The sequence below is a fragment of the Mytilus galloprovincialis genome, chromosome 14, assembly GCF_965363235.1.
Source record: "Mytilus galloprovincialis chromosome 14, xbMytGall1.hap1.1, whole genome shotgun sequence".
NCBI lineage: Eukaryota > Metazoa > Mollusca > Bivalvia > Mytilida > Mytilidae > Mytilus > Mytilus galloprovincialis.
In genome coordinates, this window is record NC_134851.1 from 21,363,469 (window position 1) to 21,387,546 (window position 24,078).

The following is a 24,078-nucleotide window of genomic DNA, read 5'->3' on the forward strand; positions in this document are numbered from 1 at the left end:
TTTGGATTGTTTTACACAAGTAATTTTGGGTTCATTAATAGCTTACTTTTCAGCATTGGACCTATGACTGCTTACTTTACTAAATTATGTCTTTGTTGGAAAGATGTCTCATTTGGCACTCATACCTCATCTTCTTATTTCTATATATACAAAGCACGTTTTGGAAAAATAATAATAGGTAATATGACACCCACTATGATCCAGAGTCTTAATATTGGAGATATTTTACATATGTGAACAGGACAGCAGCCGAACGATAAAAAAAACCTCTGAGGTATATTTTGTGATAAAATTAGCAACAAACGGATATTATCGATGGATGAAACTATAAAAAATGTATTGAGCTATATACCGTACCCGCTCAGTGGCGGATCCAGGGGGCGGGGTTTCCGGGGGATGGACCCCCTTTTTTGGACGATCAGTGCATGCATTTGGATGGGGACATGTAGTTGGAACCCCCTCCCCTTTTGTCCAGGGTTAGGACCCCCTTTTTAAAATGGCTGGACCCGCCCCTGCCGCTTTCATAACACTTCTTTTTAGCATACTGAATATTATGATGTTCTTACTATTAGTTCAGGTCCTGATAAAATAAAATACACATTCAGTACAAAAAGAAGTGTTTCAATGAAAGTTTCGTGTTTTTGATAGGCAGAAATGATTTTGCGATGACATTATCCAGGTTTAAAAGAGCTCAAATGATTTTCTTACTGGACAGTGGTCAGTTCATTGGATATTTCACTGCATCATGTTGTGAAATTAATGCAGGTTCAATTCATAACAATGCACAAAACCGGTTCAACTACTTTTGTAAGGCGAAAAAGAAAGTCGAATCGTGAAGCCAATAAACAATATTTTTTTAATCTGAGCATGCAAATTGAAGATTACGTTATATATTTTACATGAAATATATTTGCAGAATAAAAACTTTGGTAATGAGAGTCCCAGACAATATATTAATTGACTGTTTTCCCACTAATTCCACGTGTTTTAAGTAGTAGTTCACTCGTAGTAGCCCACAATGCATTGTAGTTCATTGAGTCGATTGGTCAGTTTTTCAAGGCCATATTGGCCTTGTGTTTTGGAAATTACTATGCAAATATATTCTGACGTCAGAAAATCTAGAGTTCTCGACCTGTTCAAGGACATGCCTTGCAAGAAAATTGAAAATAGACGGCAATTAAAATTCACCAGACGAAATAAAATTGACAACACTATGACAAAAAAAAACAACAGCTTACACCTAGAAAACCCAACTAGAATAATTAAACTTAATATTCCCACTTTATCCCAAAATGGCACAAATTGCCAATTTCGTACATGTGAATTTACTGGAAACACGTCCAATACGCAATACTATCAAATTTACCAAAATTGATAAAAAAAAAAAGCACTTCAGCGGTTAACCATCGCACCTCAGCTTGACCATAGTGGTTCGGAGTACAATTGCGGTTTAGAGTCCTACATATATACATGTTACTTATTATGTATCTGTTCACGAAATTTGTGTATGCAGATTTAGTTTTGAAAAGTGTTTTAAACGTTACCTACATTTAAATACCATGATAAATAGATAATTAATATTTATACATGTGTTAGGTTTAAAAAACCTTATCTTACATAGAGTATCAAGACTCGAAGTAATTAAGAAGAAAAGAAAACCATTCCAGACAATTTTCTCTTTCCAGATAAGAACAATTAGTATATCAGACAAGTTTATAATGGTTCTATGTCTATTCTATGATAAAGAAAAAATACAAATTAATATCAACAATGCAATAGAGACATGCTGACAGATGGTCAGGACATGGTTGACCATCAGACCACTCTCCGGACCTTCAAATGTTAATACCATTTTTTTAATTATCAATATGGTGTACACATAAATATATATTCTAATTAGAATAGCTAAAATGTGATAATTTCAAGTATAGAGAAAAAAAGTTTAACGAGTGACTGTATAGGAAATAATTCCCGAATTATTTGTTCAAGTGATTTTTAATAGCAGTACAGTACCATGTTTCGCCTACATTGTACCAAGCAAATCCATATTTCGAAATATTACAGAAAAATCCAGGCAAAGACTATAATAATATAGAAAGTAATAATAAAGGGTCTCTTTAATACAAAATGAACTATCGGAAGCTGTAGGTGTCTTTTTTTTCTGTATTGTTTTCAAATTAGATAACATATTTTACTAACATCATTTGCCGTTTCAGAATGCAAATTAATTTTATATTATTTTTCGCGCCCAAAATTAAAATCAACGCCACGTCATCAACAATGAGAAATACCAATAGCGAATAGTGAGCTATAAAAGGCACCGACAAAAAAAAGTAAAACAAATTGTGAATTCAAACAAGAAAAAATTAAAATATAAATAAAAGACACGAACCAACTGATGTACCGGATAATGGCTCCGGAGAAGAATGAAAACAAAACAAACTTTTAAATTATCTGCATCCGAAGCGCTTTATATGATTTACCTTAATCAGCACGCTACAAGTCGTATATTTGAAAGCAAACGATGTAACAGGCACATGCTGAATGAGACGGGGTTAAACATGTATTTGAGCGCTCAAAATATAGGTATGACGTTACAGCACAACATACGAACAAACTGTTGGTAAACACAAACTAACGTTAGAATAAAAGACGCAATGCACCGATAAGAGTACATTCAGTTAAATAGGGCTAGGTCAATGCCAATTACCACTAATAAATAAATCATGTTCTTCTAGACTTAAGTATCAATCAGTACACATCCAAAATCTATTGAGGACAGGAGAAGCGAGAAATTAATACACGACAATTATCTCAAATAACAATAGTTCTACGTTATAATTGCCTTGTTCATTCGTGACGGTTGATCACATGTCAACAAAAAATAGCTTATTACAGGAACCTTATACATTATAGCAACGACAATATGGTGAATTCTTATGTGACCTTAATGTACCGAATAGCAATTTAAAAGATACGAGACCAACAAAGACCATGCAGAGACTCCTTACCTGGAACAGGCGCAAAAATTTGGCGGGAGTAAACATGTTTTGTCATATCTTAACTGACACCTATACCTGTGGTCTATGTATATAGAATAAACACGGCGGATATCATTCGGTTTATCGAAAGAAATGGTCGGGAAAGAATATCTAACGGCGGTCAAGTATTGAGTGACGATCGTGAAAGCTCTGGTAACGGATCGTGAAAGACATTTAATGAAAATTCTAGGTCAGAATCTTTGAAAAAATTGCTTAATTTTCAAAACGCGGAACAAATCCGAACAAAAATATGTCAAAATGGTTTAACTTCCTCAACATAACTGTGAAATAAGATAGAGAAAATATGCAGTACTTTATGAAAAAAACACAAAAGGGCAATGCATGTCTATGAAATTAATTACAAATAACACGCTTTTTGTACCTATAATGGTCATATATCAGTTTATCATGATATATTTGAAATTTAATCTTTGGTGTATCTGATAGTACGGTAAAAATAGGATGTGTTCTTCTCTTAAAATCATTAATTTGTATACGAAAACCTTGAATTTGTTGAATATCCATCAACCCGGCTTGATCGTGAAAGATCAGGCAACGCATTATTTTGATCGTGAAAGATAATGCGTGACCATACTTATTACTAGTTATCAGAAATCAATTTTTCTTTTACCATTTGATAAACCTGCAACTGGTTGAAGCCTGTAACTATTTGATAAGGATGAACATTAAAGCTATTCTTATATTTTTATTCAACACTTTACCTCGAAAGTTAAAAAAAAAACAACAACTAAAAACGTCTCTAAATAAGTTTGAACGATTCAGCTCTGAGAATCGGTCAAGTGCAATTCAGGCAGACCGACACTATTTAGCCAATAAAATGGATTTGCAACGTTTAAACCAAAATGATATCTATCAAACAAAAAAATACAGCCAAACAGCATCTTTCATGAGTAATTTGAGATTGAACGATAACCAACATTTTGTGCAACAGTATACTTTCTTAAGTTCTGTATATACAACGCAGATGTGGATTGATTTAACTATATACTACAGACTATAGAATACCAGAGCGCAAATGCTGTAATGTCTTGTCTGCTTTACTTATGATAGTTAATTTTTTTAACGTCTATAATATCAAGGGTTTTACTAGAAGTGTCAAATGCGCTTAATGCGCTTAATGTATTTTTTTGTCCATCTGATGAGTTAAGTCTTTTCAATTGATTTTAATAGTCCGTTCTTATGTTGTACTGTTATGCCACTGTCTCAGTTTAGGGGGAGGGTTGGGACCCCGCTTACATGTCTAACCCCGCCACATTATTTATGTATGTGCCTGTCAAAAGTCAGGAGCCTGTAATTCAGTGGTTGTCGTTTGTTAATGTGTTACATTTTTTTTTCGTTCATTTTTGTTTTATACAAACAAGGCCATTAGTTTTCTCGTTTGAATTGTTTTACATTGTCATATCGGGGCCTTTTATAGCTGAATATGCGGTATGGGCTTAGCTCATTGTTAAAGGCCATATGGTGACCTATAGTTGTTAATGTCAGTGTCATTTTGGTCTCTTGTGGATAGTTGTCTCTTTGGCAATCATACAACATCTTTTTTTTTAAATTATAATTGTCAATGGTTCATAAAAATAGTGCAAGGTCAGATGAACCATGAAATACAGATCTCTACAAATATCATGTAGACCAAATAAATGTGTTCCGATCCTTACAGTGCCTTGGAAACTGACAAATGTAAAAGTTATGTTTGGCCAATTAATTCGTAACATAAGGTCAAAAGTATATGAACCCTGACCGACAGCCAGACAGACATCTTACTATCATTCAATATATCAAATACAATTGACGTCATCATAGTCATATATAAAACATGCAGACAGACATGTACACCATACACGAAATACCATGGCGGTATAGCATACGGGTATATATCCAAAAGGTTAGACAACATAAAACGAGCATTGCCGAATGATTCATGATAATGAGTTCGATGTTATTTGAAACTTTGCAGAAGTCGAAAATGTACACCTCACAATCATAACAACAGACAGTTATCCTAAAGCTTAACGAATCCGCGATACGGACTTGACCACAAAAATGAATCTTCATCCATAGAATAAGGCAAATTCGGGGTCAGGTGAATCCTGTCTGACGGACATGTAGGTTATAGGATCCAATATACAAAATATGAGTATCCTATAACTCGTGATAAGTGAGTACTTCACAAGACAATAAAAAGCTTCATCCTACAATCATCCAACTATTTTACATTTCCTTTTCTGAAAATATTAATACTTTGAAAAGCTTAAACCTATTGAGGATATTGACCTATATATATAGCTTTTTCTCAATACCAATAACAAATATTAATTATGATATAATTGAAGAATAATTTGAACGTCTTCGTAGCATCAAATCTTTCACGATCCTTTTCACGATCTTCAAAAATGCGGTACGTGATCTTTCACGATCCGAAAAATCAATTTTTGTGTAAATAGTTCTTTATTTACCAATTTTCAGATTATGTTTATACAAAATAACTATGAGAACCATTTGATTAATTCAAATGTAATGCCCTTATTCGTATTAAAGTTGTTTTTATAGTCGAATTTGTGAAAAAATCATGTTTGTTTACATTATTTATGTCATTGAAATGTCGAGAAGCAATCTGCCTTTTGTTGTTTTGTAATAACTATGTACTTTTTAAACTGGATATTCTCACATACTGATCATAAAGTTAAATCATTTTGACAGACAGTTTTATTTTGTCGTAAATTTATCTGTGTAATTAATTAAATTAGAATATGTATTGACCTTTCATATGTCTTCTCGATTAAATGTCTTTCACGATCCGTTACCAGAACTCTCAATACTTGACCACCGTTAGATATTCTTTCACGATCATTTCTCTCGTTAAACCGAATTACACCCGTGATAAACAAACACACAGTAATAATCACAGTAAAACTCAAGTTAATGCCTCGTTCACACGTACGTTTAATTCGAATTGAATTCGAATCGAATGGGAATCGAATTCGCTATTTGCGTTCACACACTCCTCTTTTTTTAATTCGAATCGAATTCGAATAGGTTTATTCGCATTATTTAATTCGCATTAGAAGTACGCTTTTGTCAATACGGAGTATTGACGTTAGGACGTAAACGTTTCAAATGCGAATTAAATAATATAGTTAATGCGAATCGAATTCGAATTACGTGTGAACTCAGCATAAAAAAGAAGTCCAAGTATGATGTCAGAATAGGAAACAGAAGAAACTAAGTAAAATGACAACTACATGTACAATGATACTGTTACATAAATTGATAAAGGACTACATGCAGTTACTGACATGTCAGCTCAACGCCTCATTTAAAATGATAGACAAATAAAAATGTCTAGTTGTCTTGAATGAAACATTCAGCACCAAAGAGAAATATTATTCTTACATAAACCCCATCAGCTGATTCAGTTTCTAAAACATTAAAAAAAAATGTTATTCAGACAGCGTAATGCATTGGGTTTTATATTCATAAGAAATTGACAGATGCCAAGTTAAGGCTTAAAGTAAAAAGACGTCAATTGCTAAATGTAACATTTTAGTGAATTTGTAACGTAAACTATTTAAAAACTATTTAAACTAAAAAGTCTTACCAAAACTAATAGTTTGTACTATACTAAAAACATAATTGTCTTTGAATTAAGTTGCAAATGTCATATAATTGGAAATTTGGTGCATATCATTAAATGTGTATAGCATTCTTTCCATTCATGAAAACATGTTTCATTTATTTGTATAATAAATTGTTTCAAGTGATAATTAAACCTCGGCAGATTCCACGACACTAGATTGTTACATCTGTCAGGGTTAACCGATTTAAGAATATATGTGTCCCCTTAATGTTTGGTTATTCATCTTGATGGTACATTTTTTTTTTACCATATATCTACCAATTCCCTCTCAATCAACGCTAATAACATAAAAGTATCATCGAATTTCATGACGATTAACACAACGGGTATTTGGAGTGGAGAATGAGCTGTTTAAGTGCAGCAGTACCAAACTCCGAAACAGCGGAGATGTTGCTTTGATAAACTAAGGGTAAAATAGGTTGGTTTCTTTTGCAAACATACGGATATCTCAGATACTTTGAGTCAAACATATAAAGGACAGGGAACCAGTCTAAGTGAAACAAGGACCACGTCACCATTGTTTCGGAGTATACCGCAGATAATACGGTTCCCCATGCATGGCGGAAAAAGTGTTGTTCAGGCCGATTTGTTTTGTGCTGTATATATAGTGACATGTTGATGATACTTTCATCTTCTTTTTCTTACTTTTAACTGTAGTTTGTACTTTTATTTTATTTTTTTTTATAATAAATTGTTGTTTGTACTTTTATTTTGCTTCATATATAGCCATGCGGTTTTTCTGTCCCATTCACACATATGAATTTGTAATTTGAAGCTATTTAATCAAATTAAAACGTATCACCAAAATATTTCAATATCAGTTAATCTCTATTAAAACATCGTTTATTAAAATAAATATAATTGATTTCAATCAATCAAACCAAGTTAAACTGTTATCGAGCTAATTTAAACAAGTTTATCGTTTTACTGTAATCTGATTTGTCTGCATGTTTATATCTTATTCAGATTATTAACAATATTTTGATGCACAGAAAATTGGATTAAACTAATTTGTCAATTCAATTCAATCTTATGCAATTATTGAAATCTGCAGTTATACAAAACGTGCCCAATCAAAACAATTCCTCAGTACTAGTGCACAAACAGTGAACGTTTTCTAGCAATCTATCAACTACTTATGATTGTTTTCCAAGTTATTGTTACAATTGTCCAACGTAATAGTACAATTTCACGTTAGAACAAATTGAAAAGGATAATTTAATCTGTAATGCTTCCGGAAATGTCCGTTTCCGTTATTAGCCAAAGCGAGGCCACAAAACACGTAAAGGTCACTCTACCCTTGACGTTCTTCGATGGTTGTCACGTTCAGTGATCATTTGTTTTGTTTTGAATTATCAGTTTCCATTTCCATTAAGATCACAAACAGGAAAATATAAAGACAAAAACATCATTTACTATTCCTCTTGTGTTTTGGATTGTTAGTCAACCAATGTAAACTACTTCTACCAGTAAACAAATATATTTTTCATGTAATAGCCTCAATGTCAAACATTTAATGTAATTTAATGTAATAAAAACTTATCTGAAAGAGAGGCGCAAAATACCAAAGACTTATGCAAACTATTTTGTTGGAAAGAAACAGACAACACCGTTGCAAAAAAAGGAAAAAAATCCAAAATAACAACAGTACAGCACACAACATACAACAGAAAAGACAGAGCAACACGAAATGTGAGAAAATGGCACTGGCACCACTGTAAAAAAACGAAAAACCTCAAAAAGACTAACAACAGTCTACAGCACACAACATAGAACAGAAAAGACAGAGCAACACGAAATGTGAGAAAATGACACTAGCACCATTGCAAAAAAAAAAAAACACCGAAAAACCTCAAAAAGACACAAAGAACAGTCTACAGCAGACAACATAGAACAGAAAAGACAGAGCAACACGAAATGTGACAAAATGGCACTGGCACCATTGCAAAAAAAAACAAAAAAAAACCGAAAAACCTGAAAAAGACACAAAGAACAGTCTACAGCAGACAACATAGAACAGAAAAGATATAGTAACACGAAATCATAAAACAACTGGGGTAATATCAGAAATTTCAAGTAAAAGATGATCCATTGGAGATAATGCCTTTTTTCAATATAAGTTTTACTATTTTTCGGTCTGAAGATTGGACATTTATGAACTCGACTAATGTGTATAAGATGCAAAATGAGATAGATATCCAACAATACAACAAACCCAAATAAACATAATTCATCATTCCTGTTTGTTGGAGGCTGTACTGACGATTGCTTGATTATTGCGTCCTTAACATCTAGTGGCAACTATTTCATGTACATTTAGGACGAAAACAAATAACCGTCAAAAAGTGACGAAAAGCTTTGAATAAATAAAATTGTCTTCAGAAGATGCCTTTACAACAACTAAATCAAAGGTGAAAAGATCTTTAAAAAATCTCTAAACATTTAATGCCATCCATCGCGACAGGTAGACACATTATTAGCAATAGTCTATATAAATTGAAAAAAATTAAGGTGCACATAGTTTCGGATTTTCTTAACTTTTATTTGCTAATGTCTATTGAAAAACATATCATAGTTATGGTGACAGGTTTTCACCGTTGCTCTTGTAACATAACTTGACCATAGTGTTTATTTTTGTTTTGTCTCATTGCAGTCCCTTTTTCCCTCTTATGATATTAGATAGAATGATGCAGACATAAACCATTGATGCAAAATTTTTGTAGACGTTTGGATTAACAAATAATGCATACATTGCATGTGTGATGACTCTCCCTTTTCTTAATGTTCAATATACCACATAAGAAGCATGCTTATTTCTTTAATATTATACAAGCGAAAGTACAATTCTTGAAATTGTTTGTAAAATGTCTAAGTTTATTGGTTTTTCATTAAATTATCTTTTAAATTCTTATCAGAAAATAAAAAAAAACTTATTTTGTCAATACCAAAATAAAAGCACTACCATCCATGTATTCTATTCCTTTTATCAGTAAATTACACGGATTATGTAAATAAATAATCTTTTGTCATACATGTCTGTTTAAGTTACATTAAACAATGCAACAAACCTAAGTTTTAAGTGCAATTTTAAGACATATTACTCCTACAGTGTATTAAATCGATCAAATTTTGACATTAGATTCACTAACATGGGTAAAATTATACCACGGAGGGTAAATTCTGTCTGAAACATGTACTATCAATTATTGACTGAAATGTTGTTCTGTTGGAAAACAGACAGACACACACTCAATTGTATTGTAACTGTCTGAGTGATGCTTTTGATTCGCATTTGCTCATGGTCTGCATGTGATAAATAAATACATCCTACTTATATAATAATCCAGAGAAATATACATGAAGTCATCAAGATAAAGAAGCTGTCGTAGATTTGAGATACTAAGTATCCATTAAAAGCAACGGAAAGTATCTTTAACGGGAGAAATATACAGGTTTTTTATTTGAACATTCTGAATTTTTTTTTTTTTTTTTTTATTTTTATTTCTTTATTTTTTGATACTTTTGAAATCGAGCACACTCATGAATAAAATATGTACAAGTCAAATGAATTTACCATGAGTTGTATTAGAAATGTCAAAAAAGAATGTTTTAACATGCTAGCACTGATTCTTTGTCTTTTTTTTTGGAGTTTGCTATGGCCTCATCGCGGCAGATGGGGAATAAAGAAGTACCTTGTACGACCATACGTCCCAAAAATATATTCCGTTCTCTAACTTTAGTTTGCCGCAACCAGATGGTACTGAAAACTTATTATACAGAATTCTAATTACCACCAAACACAGACCAGTTGCGTAACTTTTACCGCTCTTGAGTTTTGTTCCTTTGAAACGTTATATGCAAGCGTGTGCACATTCTCCGTATTTTTTAAGTCTTTACCGTTCACATAATATTTTTGATTTTCAAATATATTATCATCAACCATCACTGAATTGAGAGACATTTATTGTCGAAATGCACATGCAATCAGGTGTTGTTAAATTGGAACCGTTAGGCAACAATCCGGAGGGAGCCTTGTCACACTACCAATATATAATATCATATCATTATTGGAACTCATGATTTGCATTCTCGGTGACAGCAAGAGCTATATATACTTCATAGTCACGTTAGTAAAACATGCAAGAACTTAACAAGACATACATATTACTTCTACAGTGTATTAAATCGATCAAATTTTGACATTAATTAGAATCACTTACACGGGTAAAATTATACCTTTGAGGGTAAAGTCTTGAAACATCTACTATAATTATGTTATGTATTATTGTAATTTTGTCTATTGTCTTTTGTTACCTCTTCTGACATCGGAATCGGACTTCTCTTGAACTGAATTTCACTGTGCGTATTGTTATGTGTTCACTTTTCTACATTGGCTAGAGGTATAGGGGAGGGTTGACATATCAAAAACATGTTTAACCCCGCCGCATTTTTGCGTCGGTCCCAAGTCAGGAGCCTCTGGCCTTCGTTAGTCTTTTTAATTTTAGTTTCTTGTGTATAGTTCGGAGTTTAGTATGACGTCCATTATCACTGAACTAGTATATATATATATTTGTTTAGAGGCCAGCTGAAGGACGCCTCCGGGTGCGGCAGTTTCTCACTGCATTTAAGACCTATTGGTGACCTTCTGCTGTTGTTTTTTTCTATGGTCGGGTTGTTGTCTCTTTGACACATTCCCCATTTCCATTCTCAATTTTACTATCAATTATTGACTTAATTAAACTTTTTCCTGTTTGAAAACTGACACACGTTCAATTGTACTGTTACTGACTCAATGATGTTTTTTAACTAGATAAGTACAAATTCTTATTTAGAGAGCCAGCTGAGGCCTGCCGCTGGGTTTGAGATTTTTCCCGCTGCGTAGAAGTCCCATTGGTGGACTTTTCTGCTATTTGGCCAGGTTATTGTCTCTTTGACATGCCATCTGGTGTTGTTAAATTGGAACCTTTAGGTAACAATCCGTAGGGAGCCTTGTCACACTACCAGTACATAATATCGTTATTGGAACTCACGATTTGTACTCGATGACATAAAGCTTCTTCTCGGCACGTTGCACTAAGCAAGATTTTGTATAATAAATAAATCAGACAGACACAATTTAATAAGGAAAATGACAAATAATCAAGGTTGCTTATATATATTAGGATTTAAGAAAAACACGAAGCGATAGTAAAGCTAGTTTTCTTAATTAATGATTGTAGAGTAAGACCTTGGTTGGCTTGCTTGCTTTGTTTGTATAAACGTTAACTCAAGTATTATGATTAAGATTGACATCTCGTAATATAGAAGGGTATAGTTTAACCTGTGTGTTTTATATTTTAACTTGATTGTACGTCATCTCAATTACAATTATAAATTATCAAACAAAACAAGCAAGCTTACCAAAGTCTTACTTTACATGCATTAGGAAATTGGCTCTAAGCTAATGCACGTAAGGATATAACTAGCATTGAAAGAAACAGCAACAGTTAAACAGATGTGTTATATTAATAACTCTCATTCATATTGAAAGGCAAATAATATTTGGAATATGAAATAAACAAATATCGATCTTTGAATAAATAAAAGACTCTTCAAGTAGCAACGATGTTTAATGGTTTCACTCTTATACATACACAGGTTTTATTGCCCTTCTGTTCAAAGGATTCCAATATACAACCTAAACACAAGACTTGCTACACAGGCGCGGATCCAGGGGGGGGGGGGGCGGGTTCCGGGGGTTGGAACCTCCCTTTTTTTGGACGATCAATGCATTTGAATGGGGACATGTAGTTGGAAACCCCCCCTTTTTGTCCTGGGTTAAGAACCCCCCTTTTTAAAATGGCTGGATCCGCCCCTGCTACATGTCCCTTCCTTATCATTTTTTTTTTCAATTTTGTCCCTTTCACTATCACTATATATATAATTATATATAAGATTACCATTATACTGAAATCTGCAGAGGAAGGTATCTCAAAGGGTAATCAGTATACTGGGAGTTTTCAGTAAACATATAAATTAGTAAGAAGAAAGAAAAGAAGTGGAATTGTAACAAGCCTACCTGAACATGTCTAATAATAGATCAAATGAAACAGGACTCTGATTTAAACGTTTCATATTTCAACATATATTTGTTTTTAATTCTTTTTCTTTATTATTTATTTCTTTGCTCTTCTTTTCAAATGGTTACAATATAAAATCAGAACCTTTCTACTATAAGATAAAGCAAAATGAAATGGGATTTTGATTTAAACGTTTCATATTTAAACAATATTTGTTTTTAATTCTTTGTTTTATTTCTTTGCTCTTCTTTACAAATGGTTCTAATGTAAAATCAGTACATACATACTATTAGATACATAAATAAATAGAAGCAGGAGTTTGGTTCGAACGTACCATGTTTCACCAGACATTTGGTTTTAATACTTTGATTGAATTACTTTATTTATTGACTTATTTTTGTACTTCTATCAGTAGTATTAACTTCAAGGAGCTGTACTGGAAAACTTTAAAGAACGATGAAACACTTGGAATTAATCCCGGTTTTTGATTTTATAGAACTCCTCTTCGGTACTGTTATAGAAGATGAATAAACGCTTATAATTTTAAAATGTATAGTACAACGAATCTAACATATGCATGTATATACATTAACACAAAAGGTGACCGACAAGTGCATACACTAAAATGCAAAGAACGCACAATCGCAGGTTGACTATATTTTTTTTGGAAATGTATTCCACACTTACACAAAAATGTATTTAAGAATTGAATGCTTCTTTTTGTAACTTTATTGGTGTGTAAAAGCGTTGACCGAAGTACATTTTCAACAATGGTACGAAAGGGAAGCGCTTCATTCTAAAAATCGACGCACGGTCAACGTTAACGCTAAACTGGAAATCCGCTTGTATTATCGTTACACTAAAACACGTCTATGAACAAAGTGAAGTGGTCAGTCGAGAACCAGCTTACAATAACGCTTTACTAAAAGAAGCATTCAATACTTATAAATACATTTTTTCGCTATGATCTTGAAAATACGATTACTATCAATTTTTTTCTTTTATTTACCTGTGCACTTCATTGTAGAAGCAGTGTCATCATGAATGTTACGATTTATTTTAAAATGAAGTTGATTAAGAAATAACGCGAGATTACGGTTAGCCAATATTGAAGACAATATTTTTTACCTATCATGTCTGCTTCTTGTCTCAAACCTTTTACATTCCATGAACCTTAATCAAATATACTTTTGAGTTTGGCTGTTTAAATCTAGATGTTTGATATTTTTTATTGATATCAGTATGTTGCATTTTATAAGTAAATTGAATTAATCTAATATGCCAGAATTGCAACACATGTAAGATTGTTGATACTTAAAGTTCTTTATGTACATGCTTGACACATTTGCATTAATTCAGATCACTTTCATCAAAAGAAAATAAAGGACAACATATAATTGCATGACTTTTTCTACACCAATAAATTATGTTTGTGTTCATTCATAGAAACTATAGATACTGCTTATACTCAACACGGCATTGTGTATAAGATACGGTAAAAGGTTTGTCTTCAATTCCGTTATATATTTTGCACGTAAAAGACACCCTTGTAGATTTCGAAAAAGAGCAGGCTAGTGCCGCTACAAGGCAGCACTCGCACCCGCAAAGTGAAAAGGGATTAATATAAGTTGCAATAACTTGTTTCCCAATCAACTATAAATAAATATGTTTAAACTAATTCCTTTTGGGTTTTTACTTATTACAATTGAATTATGATATTTAAAACTTTCAATTTTCTTCTGTTTTTCCATTACAAATATACGTAATTGTAGGTTTATGTTTTTATATCAATATGCAGTGATAGAAATTCTCTTATACACCAGTACGAACAGAAAACAAAAGTAAGTTATAATTGTCAGTTTTTAATGCTCTCCCACACATTTCTTTTACGTATAACTTCACCCATATATTTGCCTGCTTAAACTGACTTTGATTTAATATGAGATTATATCGATATGATACTGCCGAACGTGCATACTTTATAGACCATTTACCGGATTTGTTATCACATAAGCAACACGACGGGTGCCGTATGTGGAGCAGGATCTGCTTACCCTTCCGGAGCACCTGAGATCACCCCTAGTTTTTTGGTTGGGTTCGTGTCGTTTATTCTTTAGTATTCTATGTTGTGTCGTGTGTGCTGTTGTTTGTTTGTCTTTTTCATTTTTTAGCCATGGCGTTGTCAGTTTGTTTTAGATTTATGAGTTTGACTGTCCCTTTGGTATCTTTCGTCCTTCTTTTATAACCAATGCTTAAAATCCCTGCTATACCACTAGAGGGTTATATCATACTGGTAAAGCATAGAGCCAAGGGAGTAAAAGAGTATATGATTTACATGCTACTTATCACTGGAGAAGTATTATCATGAATGCTATCCATGCTTGTAATAAACACAAGAGTAGTGGATCATGTAACCACTAATTGCAATGTTGTAGATCATACCACTAGTATATATGATTAAAAATTAAGATGTGGTATCAATTCCAATGAGACAACCCTCTATCAAAAGAGCTATAGATCATACTATATGCTTGCAACCATGAGGCTTTTACAGCATACTACCCACGCTTGTAGCCACCAGAGTAGCAAATCATACTTTCCAACCACAACAATAGTAGACCATGATACACATGCTTGTAACTACGAAAGAAGTAAATTATATAAAACATGCATATAACCACGAGAGTTGTAGATCATACAATCAATAATTTAAGCCACTATAGCAGTAGAGCCTGCTTTCAATGTTTGTGACTTCGAGAGGAGTAGATCATACAATCCATGAGTTTAACCGCAAGAGCAATATAGCACGCTCACCTTGCTTGTAATCAGCAGAGTAGTAGATCATACAATCCACATTTTAGCCACGAGAACAATTGAGTATGCTAAGATATATCTTTTGTAACCACGAGAGTAGTACATATATATATAAAACAAGCCCTGATTTCTCCCACAAGAGCAGTACGTAACCTGAAGTCTAGTAGATCATACAAGCCATGATGATAGTCACGAAAGCAGTTGAGCCGGCTAACCACGAGAGAAGAAGATCATACGATGCATTTGTTTAGTAATGGGAGCAGTTGATCCGGCTAACCACGAGAGAAGTAGATCATACAATTCATGATTTTAGTCATAGGAGCAGTTAAGCACGCTTACCATGCTAAGTTACCAGGAGAGTAGTATATCATACAAACCTTGATTTATTACCAACGAGAACAGTTTAGCACGCTTACGATGCTTGTAACTACGAGATTAGTAGATCATACATGCATGCCATGTTTTCACCAACGAAAGCTGTTGAGCACACTTACAGTGCTTGTAACCACGAGATTAGTAGATCTTACAATCCATTATTTAGCCACAATAGTAGAAGAGCTCGCATATTATGCCTGTAACATCGACAGTAGAAGATTAGGTATATCAGCATTTAGCAACAAGAGAGGTTAATCTAGCCTTCCCTGTTATTACTAGAGTTATTAGTAGATTAATGATGAGTTTTATGAACTTAACATTTGTACGAATGAAAAATATAATCAAGTATATTTTTTTTCTCAGTGAACCAAAACTATTATGCCTTTCGAAAGTGAAATCATACACATTTTCAAGTATATTTGACTGTACTTATGTTAAAGAGTATGTTTCAAAAATATACTTTTTCAAAAAAAGATATCACAAAATAAATTACCTTTGATTTTTATATGTTTCTACAAGTTAACCAGTTGTTCTCAACATGTCGGTTTATTAACGTTGATTTCAAACATGCCAATATTTTGATTAGAAACTGAAATTATAAAGAACATGGATTTATATTTTACATTTGTAATCAGGTATAATTTTTGTGTTATGGGCTGATTAACTGATCAAAAAGATAAATTTACATCGATGTAATTTTTAGTCATAAAAGTGATTGAGTTTCGATAGAAGTAAAACGCCTTTCTTTAATGCTAGCCACATGGCCAACATAATATCTTTTATATCCAAGTAATCGTTACAGATGATATGTCTGTTTTTAAATTTCCTTTAAAATATATACTTTATACTAGTCAGTAAAAACGTTACACAAGTTTAAACTCCTATTAATCAAAGAAATTATCATAATAAAAAATGTGAAATTATCCAATGAAAAACATTCATTTGCAATTAAAGCAAAGGCATACGATTTAATCAGTTTGACAATTTGGAATGGAAAAATATTGTGACATAAGGATTTAAAATCTACAATTTTAAAGCCCGTTATCCATTGGGTACAAACTCGAAGATTTTAATTTGGGCAGGTGGTGGTTCACTGTTGGGTATTTAACATTTGTGTTTATTAGTTTGATCGCAACCTCGCTTTGGTCTTTTCGAAATACGTCGGCAAGATTGCAGCAGACGAAAATTGGACGAGAAAATAATCTTCTTAAAAAAGTTGAAATAACACCTGAAATAGGTTTGATAAAGGGCTATAAGTTTATTTTGATATACGATAAAGACGGATTGATATCGATTTAATCCCGATGTCTTGAAATTTTAGTTAAAAACGACATTTAAAAACATACAAAAATTTAATGTGCAAATGAATGTCGAATTTAAGTAAACGGTCACAGCCAAAAATAAATCAAACCACGATTGTGTTAGACATTATATTTTTATGCAATTTGAAAATGTGAAGGAAGTTATAACTGTTATTGCCGTACTTTAGTGATATAAGGGGTTTTCAAATCAACCAAATATTTTCACAATGAAATTTTGAAATAGCTTATTGTCAGCATATAAATTGATGCAGTCGATAACTTAGTTCATCTAAATACAGGACAAAAATGAGCAAAAAGTTGAGTGTTTCGACTCTATTTATTGACAAACTTGTAATGACAAACTTCCGGTTAACGGTGGGCATAAAAACCGGAACCGGCTTTGATAAACTCGTATGTTTCGGATTTGCACAAATGGCAAAACAATCATTTTAGTAAGTAGTAATTGATTCTTAGTTTATATATCCTGAGAATAACACGAAAGAGCAAACTATAGGCATATAATCGGAGAGAGATTTGTGAAATACGTATGTTTTTGGATATTCACTTTTAATATTTTATATATATATATAAGGTAAAGCACATGTATTTGAATGAAGATAACACATACACTTTAAGTTTCAGATCATGTATAGGAGGTCCGGCAGAAAAAGGGTGCCGACAAGCAGGGCAAATAATGGAGGCGCAGCGGCTGCTGCAAAGAAGTCGAAACAGCAACAGGAAGAGGCGACTGCTAATATTGCAGATAGATTACCTAGAACAAGTGGAACACCACCTGTACAGCTCGGCTCAAACACAGTGACAACTAATGTACTACCACACAGTCCAATAATGATCCCAGCAACACTGCCAGCAGAAACAATTTACCCTGCTCCAGGTAATACAACATTACACCAACCCCTAATTAACACAGGTTATGCCTTACCCATTGAAACGGTTAAGGCGTCAGATGACATAGCGCGAAACGTATCGCAAAATGTCAAACAAAAAGTAATAAATGGGGAATATGTAGATATGGGCAGTTTGTTAAATAATTCACAAAACATAACAGGAGTGAATCAAACACTTACATTTAATCAGGGACAGATTATATTACAACCTAAGCAACAGGATACAAGAATTAACACAATAGGTATATGGACGGATGCCTTTTTAATATATATCAGTATTTATTGTACTATACATACATCTCAGTTCCAAGAACTGTTGAAGTATATGCAAACTGTCAGGTTAGGGGCTAAACGCTATGCAGGTTTAGGATGGAAATTGTATGATGAACAGTTTAGACTACGTAGATCACAGGAGCCTGCTGGATCCTGGTCTGTCATAGACACTGAGCTATGGTTATTGTATATGCAACCAGCAGGTCCAATTAATGGGCCAGAGTTCAATATTGCACAAAAACCAACAAACAATTTTCTTAAATGCTATGCATATAATTATAATGGGACGTGCACCCAACAATATTGCACATACAAACATGCTTGTTTAAAATGCAGTGGGGTACATCCGGTTATATATTGCACTAATAGCAAAGTGACTAACTCTAATAATCCTCAGTCACCTGGGATTGTTCAGAGATTCAGATCAGCCCGGCCTCAAGCACCACAAAAAACAGCATCTAATTTTCAACCCTTTGCACCTAGGCAAATGCAAAATAACACAAGATTCCGTTCTCCTGGAGCATTTATGGGACAAAGGCAAAACCCCAGTCAAAATTAAATCTTTAAGAGAATTACTGTCAAATTATGAAAACAAAACTGATGCAGCAATGTTATTATTGGGATTTATAGAGGGGTTTAGATTAAACTATACTGGTCCAAGGATCTCGAGTTTTGCAAGCAATCTCATTTCGGCAGAAGTTCACAAAACTGAAACGAATTTAAAATTACAAAAAGAAGTGCATCTTGGTAGAATGTTGGGCCCCTTTTCAAAAATACCAATTTCAACTTTAAGAATATCTCCTATTGGGGTAGTTTCAAAAAATGACGGTGGATGGCGTCTTATAACTCACTTGTCATATCCTCTAAACTGGAGTGTGAATGATTTCATTGATCCAGAAATTTGTAAAGTAAAGTATTCTTCTTTTGATAAAGTGGTTGGGATGATCTCTGAATTAGGAAATAACGTGCTTTGCGCAAAAATGGACATTAGTCAGGCCTTTAGAATTTTATTGGTTCACCCAGCTGATTTTGACCTTCTGGGAATTTTCTTTGATGGGAAATATTATATTAATAAATGTCTGCCTGAAGGCTGTTCTATATCATGTGCCCTCTTTGAAAAATTTGCCACTTTTTTGCATAAAACAGTTGCATTGAAAGCTGGCATTGAGACTTTAGACCACTATTTGGATGACTTTTTCTTTGCTGGTGAAAGTTCAACGGATAATTGTACCATTTTGATGGACACTTTTAATGAAGTATGTAGGCAGCTAGGTGTTCCACTAGCAGAGAATAAAACAGTAGGTCCTACCACATGTATCACATTTTTAGGCCTTGAAATTGACACAGTACTTATGTTGGTTAGAATCCCCCCTGAAAAACTGGATAAACTTAAATTTATGCTTGATCAGGTCTTGTCGAAAAAGAAAATGGCACTGAAGGAACTTGAATCAATTACTGGTTTAATGGCATTTTGTTCAAGGGCTATTATATCAGCCCGTGCTTTTATTCGTCGTTTTTACGATTTGATAGCTTCAGTTAAGAATGGAAAGCCTTATTATACTGTCAGATTGAATTCAGAGGTCAAAGCAGATGCTAGAGTTTGGCTAAATTTTCTAGATCAATTCAATGGTCAGTGTTATTTTCCTGATAGATTTTGGTCGACTAATGAAAGTCTGGAATTATTCACTGATAGTGCAGGTAATGTTTTATTAGGTTGTGGAGCTTATTTTCAAGGTCACTGGGTACAATACCAGTGGCCAAGTAGTTGGGCTGATACTAGCATTTTATTGGATATAACATGTTTGGAGCTTATTCCCATCGTGCTGTCGTTCATGATATGGGGTCGTTCATTTAGAAATAAAAAGATTCTGTTGAGAATAGATAATCAGGCATTAGTAAGCATTGTGAACAAAAGAACATCAAAATCAAAGAGAGTTATGATATTGATAAGACAACTAGTTTTTCTCACTATGAACAATAACATACAATTTAGGGCACAACATATTGAGGGTGAGCATAATGCAATCGCAGATGCTCTTTCTCGATTTCAGGAACAACGTTTTATGGACTTGGTCCCGAATGCAGACAGTTCTCCAGCAGCAATCCCACAAGAATTCCTGTCGATGATTTCAGAACTGAAATGAATCATTTACTTATAAATTCATTAGCACCCAGTACACAGAAAGCATATTTGCATAGCATGGACATATTTGTTAAATTCAGAGAAAATCATGGTTTTTCTGATGTCTGGCCTATTCCGCTTGATGACTTGACATCATTCATTGTTTATATGTTTAGAAAGAAATTGTCCCACTCAACAGTATCTGGCTATATTTCAGGCTTAAGTTACTTTAATAAAATCAACAATTTAGAAGACAATACACAGAAATTTGTTGTCAGAAAATTGATTGAAGGAATAAAAAGGTTGGGGGGCCCAAATCAAAAGGACACTAGATTACCCATAACGAGAGATATATTGGAAAAATTATTGAGGTCACTGGCGGTGATTTGCAAAAACGGGTATGAGACAAAACTGTTTATGGCTTCATTTTCGCTAGCCTTTCATGGTTTTATGAGAGTAGGTGAAATAACAGTTGATTGTAAAAATAAGCAGATGCATACTGTAAAATTTGAAAATATAAAGCTTTGTGATGCAAGATTAGAGGTTTTATTGACGTCATCTAAAACTGATCAGTTTGGTTCTGGAACAACAATCGTTATTTCTAAGCAGAAAAACAAAAATGTATGTCCAGTACAAATAATGGCTAATTTTATTAAAGTTCGCCCACCTTATCTGGGACCTTTATTTTGTCATTTTGATGGATCCCCCCTTACAAGATACCAGTTTTCAGCATTATTAAAAAGGTCTCTGTCAGTAATTGGTATAGAAAACAATGGATTTAAGTCCCATTCCTTTAGAATTGGCATGGCAACTACATGTGCATTAGAAGGTATTTCTGATGAACAAATTAAAGAAATGGGACGTTGGAAGTCACAGGCCTTTTTGCGTTACATTAGGATTTAAATGCCTGAACATCATATATGTACATTTATTTGTGTAAATATGTTTCTATATTTGCTTATTTTGTAATGCAGTCTTGAGCTGGCATTTAAATAATATTGTATTATGTAAATAAATGGTATGTCCTGCATCAATATAAGCAAGTAATAATTGCTTTCTAAGAATTGCAGGACATGCTACAGTTTGGATCGTTGGATCCTCGATTATTAAGCATGCCTTTGGGGAAGCCAGAGGAAGACCGGGAGGGGTAAACTTGGGGCTGCAGAGGATGGGAGTAAATATTTGGTGGCAGGGAAAATGTGGAGGTAAAGTGCTGGACATGAAACAACAAATAAGAACCATGTTAAAATATGAAGATCCGCCAACTATATTAGTTTTACATATTGGAGGCAATGATATAGGGGAAAAAAGTTCAAAAACTCTTTGTGAACTAATAAGGAAACAGTTCAGTTGGATGCGTCAACTGATGTTGGACACAGTTTTTGTCTGGTCTCAAATTATTCCGAGATCAAGTTGGCGTTACTCTGACAATATTAATGCCATGGAAAAATGTAGAATGAGGGTTAATACCTCTATAGCATCATTTTTAACCAAAACAGATGGTTGTTACCTCCGTTACCCTGATATAAAGGCTAATGAATTATTCTTAATGAAAGATGGAGTGCATTTGACGTCTTTGGGAAATAACATTTTTTTGAATACCCTCCAGGGAGGATTAGAAATGATCATCAGGAATCTTGGCATTAATTTAACCTTCCCCGACTGTAAATAGATACAACTGTTATGTTAACATTTTATATCTGACGTTTCAAGTAAGTTACTAGGAAGTAACTTGAAAGTTAATATATTAAATTGTATTTGGCACAGCTTCGCGCAGCTACACCCCCTCTTTTCAGTGGCGGTTGTCCAATCAGATCAAGTTGTTACCCTGATCTTATCGGACAATTTGGCACATTTCGCTGCGCTGGATTTAACATTCATATATTCAGTGAACAGTAATGATAGCCTCTGATTACCAGGGCTCATCAGTCAACTTCTCGTACCAGACATATTACTTAAATATATTTATATTAGTGGTTTGCCATAATTTGCGGTAGCCACATTATAATTTACATATATATTAAATACAGACATTGATAAATATATTTCAGAGCAAGATTGCCAATTTAAATACATATTATATATCATATATGTTATATTTTATTCAAGATAAAGCTGTGGCCAAATACTGCCAAAACCTTATTATCTATTTGTTATGTTTTGGGCCTCGAGGATAAAAGGATTTAAAATCTACAATTTTAAAGCCCGTTATCCATTGGGTACAAACTCGAAGATTTTAATTTGGGCAGGTGGTGGTTCACTGTTGGGTATTTAACATTTGTGTTTATTAGTTTGATCGCAACCTCGCTTTGGTCTTTTCGAAATACGTCGGCAAGATTGCAGCAGACGAAAATTGGACGAGAAAATAATCTTCTTAAAAAACCCACCACCCTCCCAATGTAAATTAATTTTGTGTTACATGTGTATTTGTTCTGAATGGAAGTAAGAAACCAGATACTGCTTTTAAGTTTATATTTCAGCTTAATTCTGCTAATGGTACTGAGATGGGAGAGTAGGAGACAACTAGTGAACACAATGTAGATGTAAAAGTGGACATTGGCAGAGCACATTTGGCACATTTCGCTGCGCTGGATTTAACATTCATATATTCAGTGAACAGTAATGATAGCCTCTGATTACCAGGGCTCATCAGTCAACTTCTCGTACCAGACATATTACTTAAATATATTTATATTAGTGGTTTGCCATAATTTGCGGTAGCCACATTATAATTTACATATATATTAAATACAGACATTGATAAATATATTTCAGAGCAAGATTGCCAATTTAAATACATATTATATATCATATATGTTATATTTTATTCAAGATAAAGCTGTGGCCAAATACTGCCAAAACCTTATTATCTATTTGTTATGTTTTGGGCCTCGAGGATAATGAACATCGTAATCACATTCATTTTTGTCGAAAATGGTGAAGAAAATGTAATTCAGTTTCGAAGTTAAGAATTTGAGTATTCATAAACATGTATCTCTGAAAGCTTTCCAAATTGTACTGGCGCTTTCATGGGTTTTTTAAGTTCTTATAGCACTGTATTTGAATTTTTGAATGAAACAAAATTGAAATACAATTGCAGTGAGTCAACAAAATTAGAAATAAAAAAGTTCATGCGTTTGTCTCAATTCAATAGTTTTTATAGGAAAACAGCACTCTGTAAATATTAAACCATGCATTTATGTTTAGCTTGTATAATCATTATAAAAATAAGAAGAAGTGATTTGAATGCAATTTAACCAACCAGAGACCAAATGACTTGGAACGTTAACAACTTTAAGCCAAAGTAAGGTCTTCAACATTGAGCAAACCAATACATTATATACATTGTTTTCGAAGAACTTATAACTCGTTGAAAAATATCTTATTCGGACATTCAATGAGGCCTCTGATAACATGGTCCATAAATTTCAAAATTAGATACAACATACACCTTCTGCAACCATTCGGCAATCCTCGGTAGAATCCGCTACTCTCCCTCTATGATGAGGGTACGGAATCGGCCGAGTTGA

At 33.4% G+C, this 24,078-nt stretch overlaps 1 protein-coding gene across 2 annotated transcripts; it reads left to right on the forward strand.

Moving 5' to 3' along the window:
• The first annotated feature begins 16,960 nt into the window (after positions 1-16,960).
• On the forward strand, positions 16,961-23,414 carry LOC143059018 (uncharacterized). Of its 2 annotated transcripts, none has more exons than XM_076232479.1 (2): positions 16,961-17,181; positions 17,882-23,414. In XM_076232479.1, the coding sequence occupies exon 2, from the start codon at positions 17,891-17,893 to the stop codon at positions 18,983-18,985; it is 1,095 nt and encodes a 364-aa protein (XP_076088594.1). In that variant the 5' UTR covers positions 16,961-17,181; positions 17,882-17,890; the 3' UTR covers positions 18,986-23,414. The 2 variants fall into 2 exon arrangements, with proteins under 2 accessions (XP_076088594.1, XP_076088595.1); XM_076232480.1 differs by having other exon boundaries at positions 17,888-23,414.
• The last annotated feature ends 664 nt before the right edge of the window (positions 23,415-24,078 follow it).

Coding starts and splice junctions, on each gene's coding strand:
- LOC143059018 (XM_076232479.1), top strand. CDS start 17,891: ATGTATAGGAGGTCCGGCAGAAAAAGGGTGCCGACAAGCAGGGCAAAT.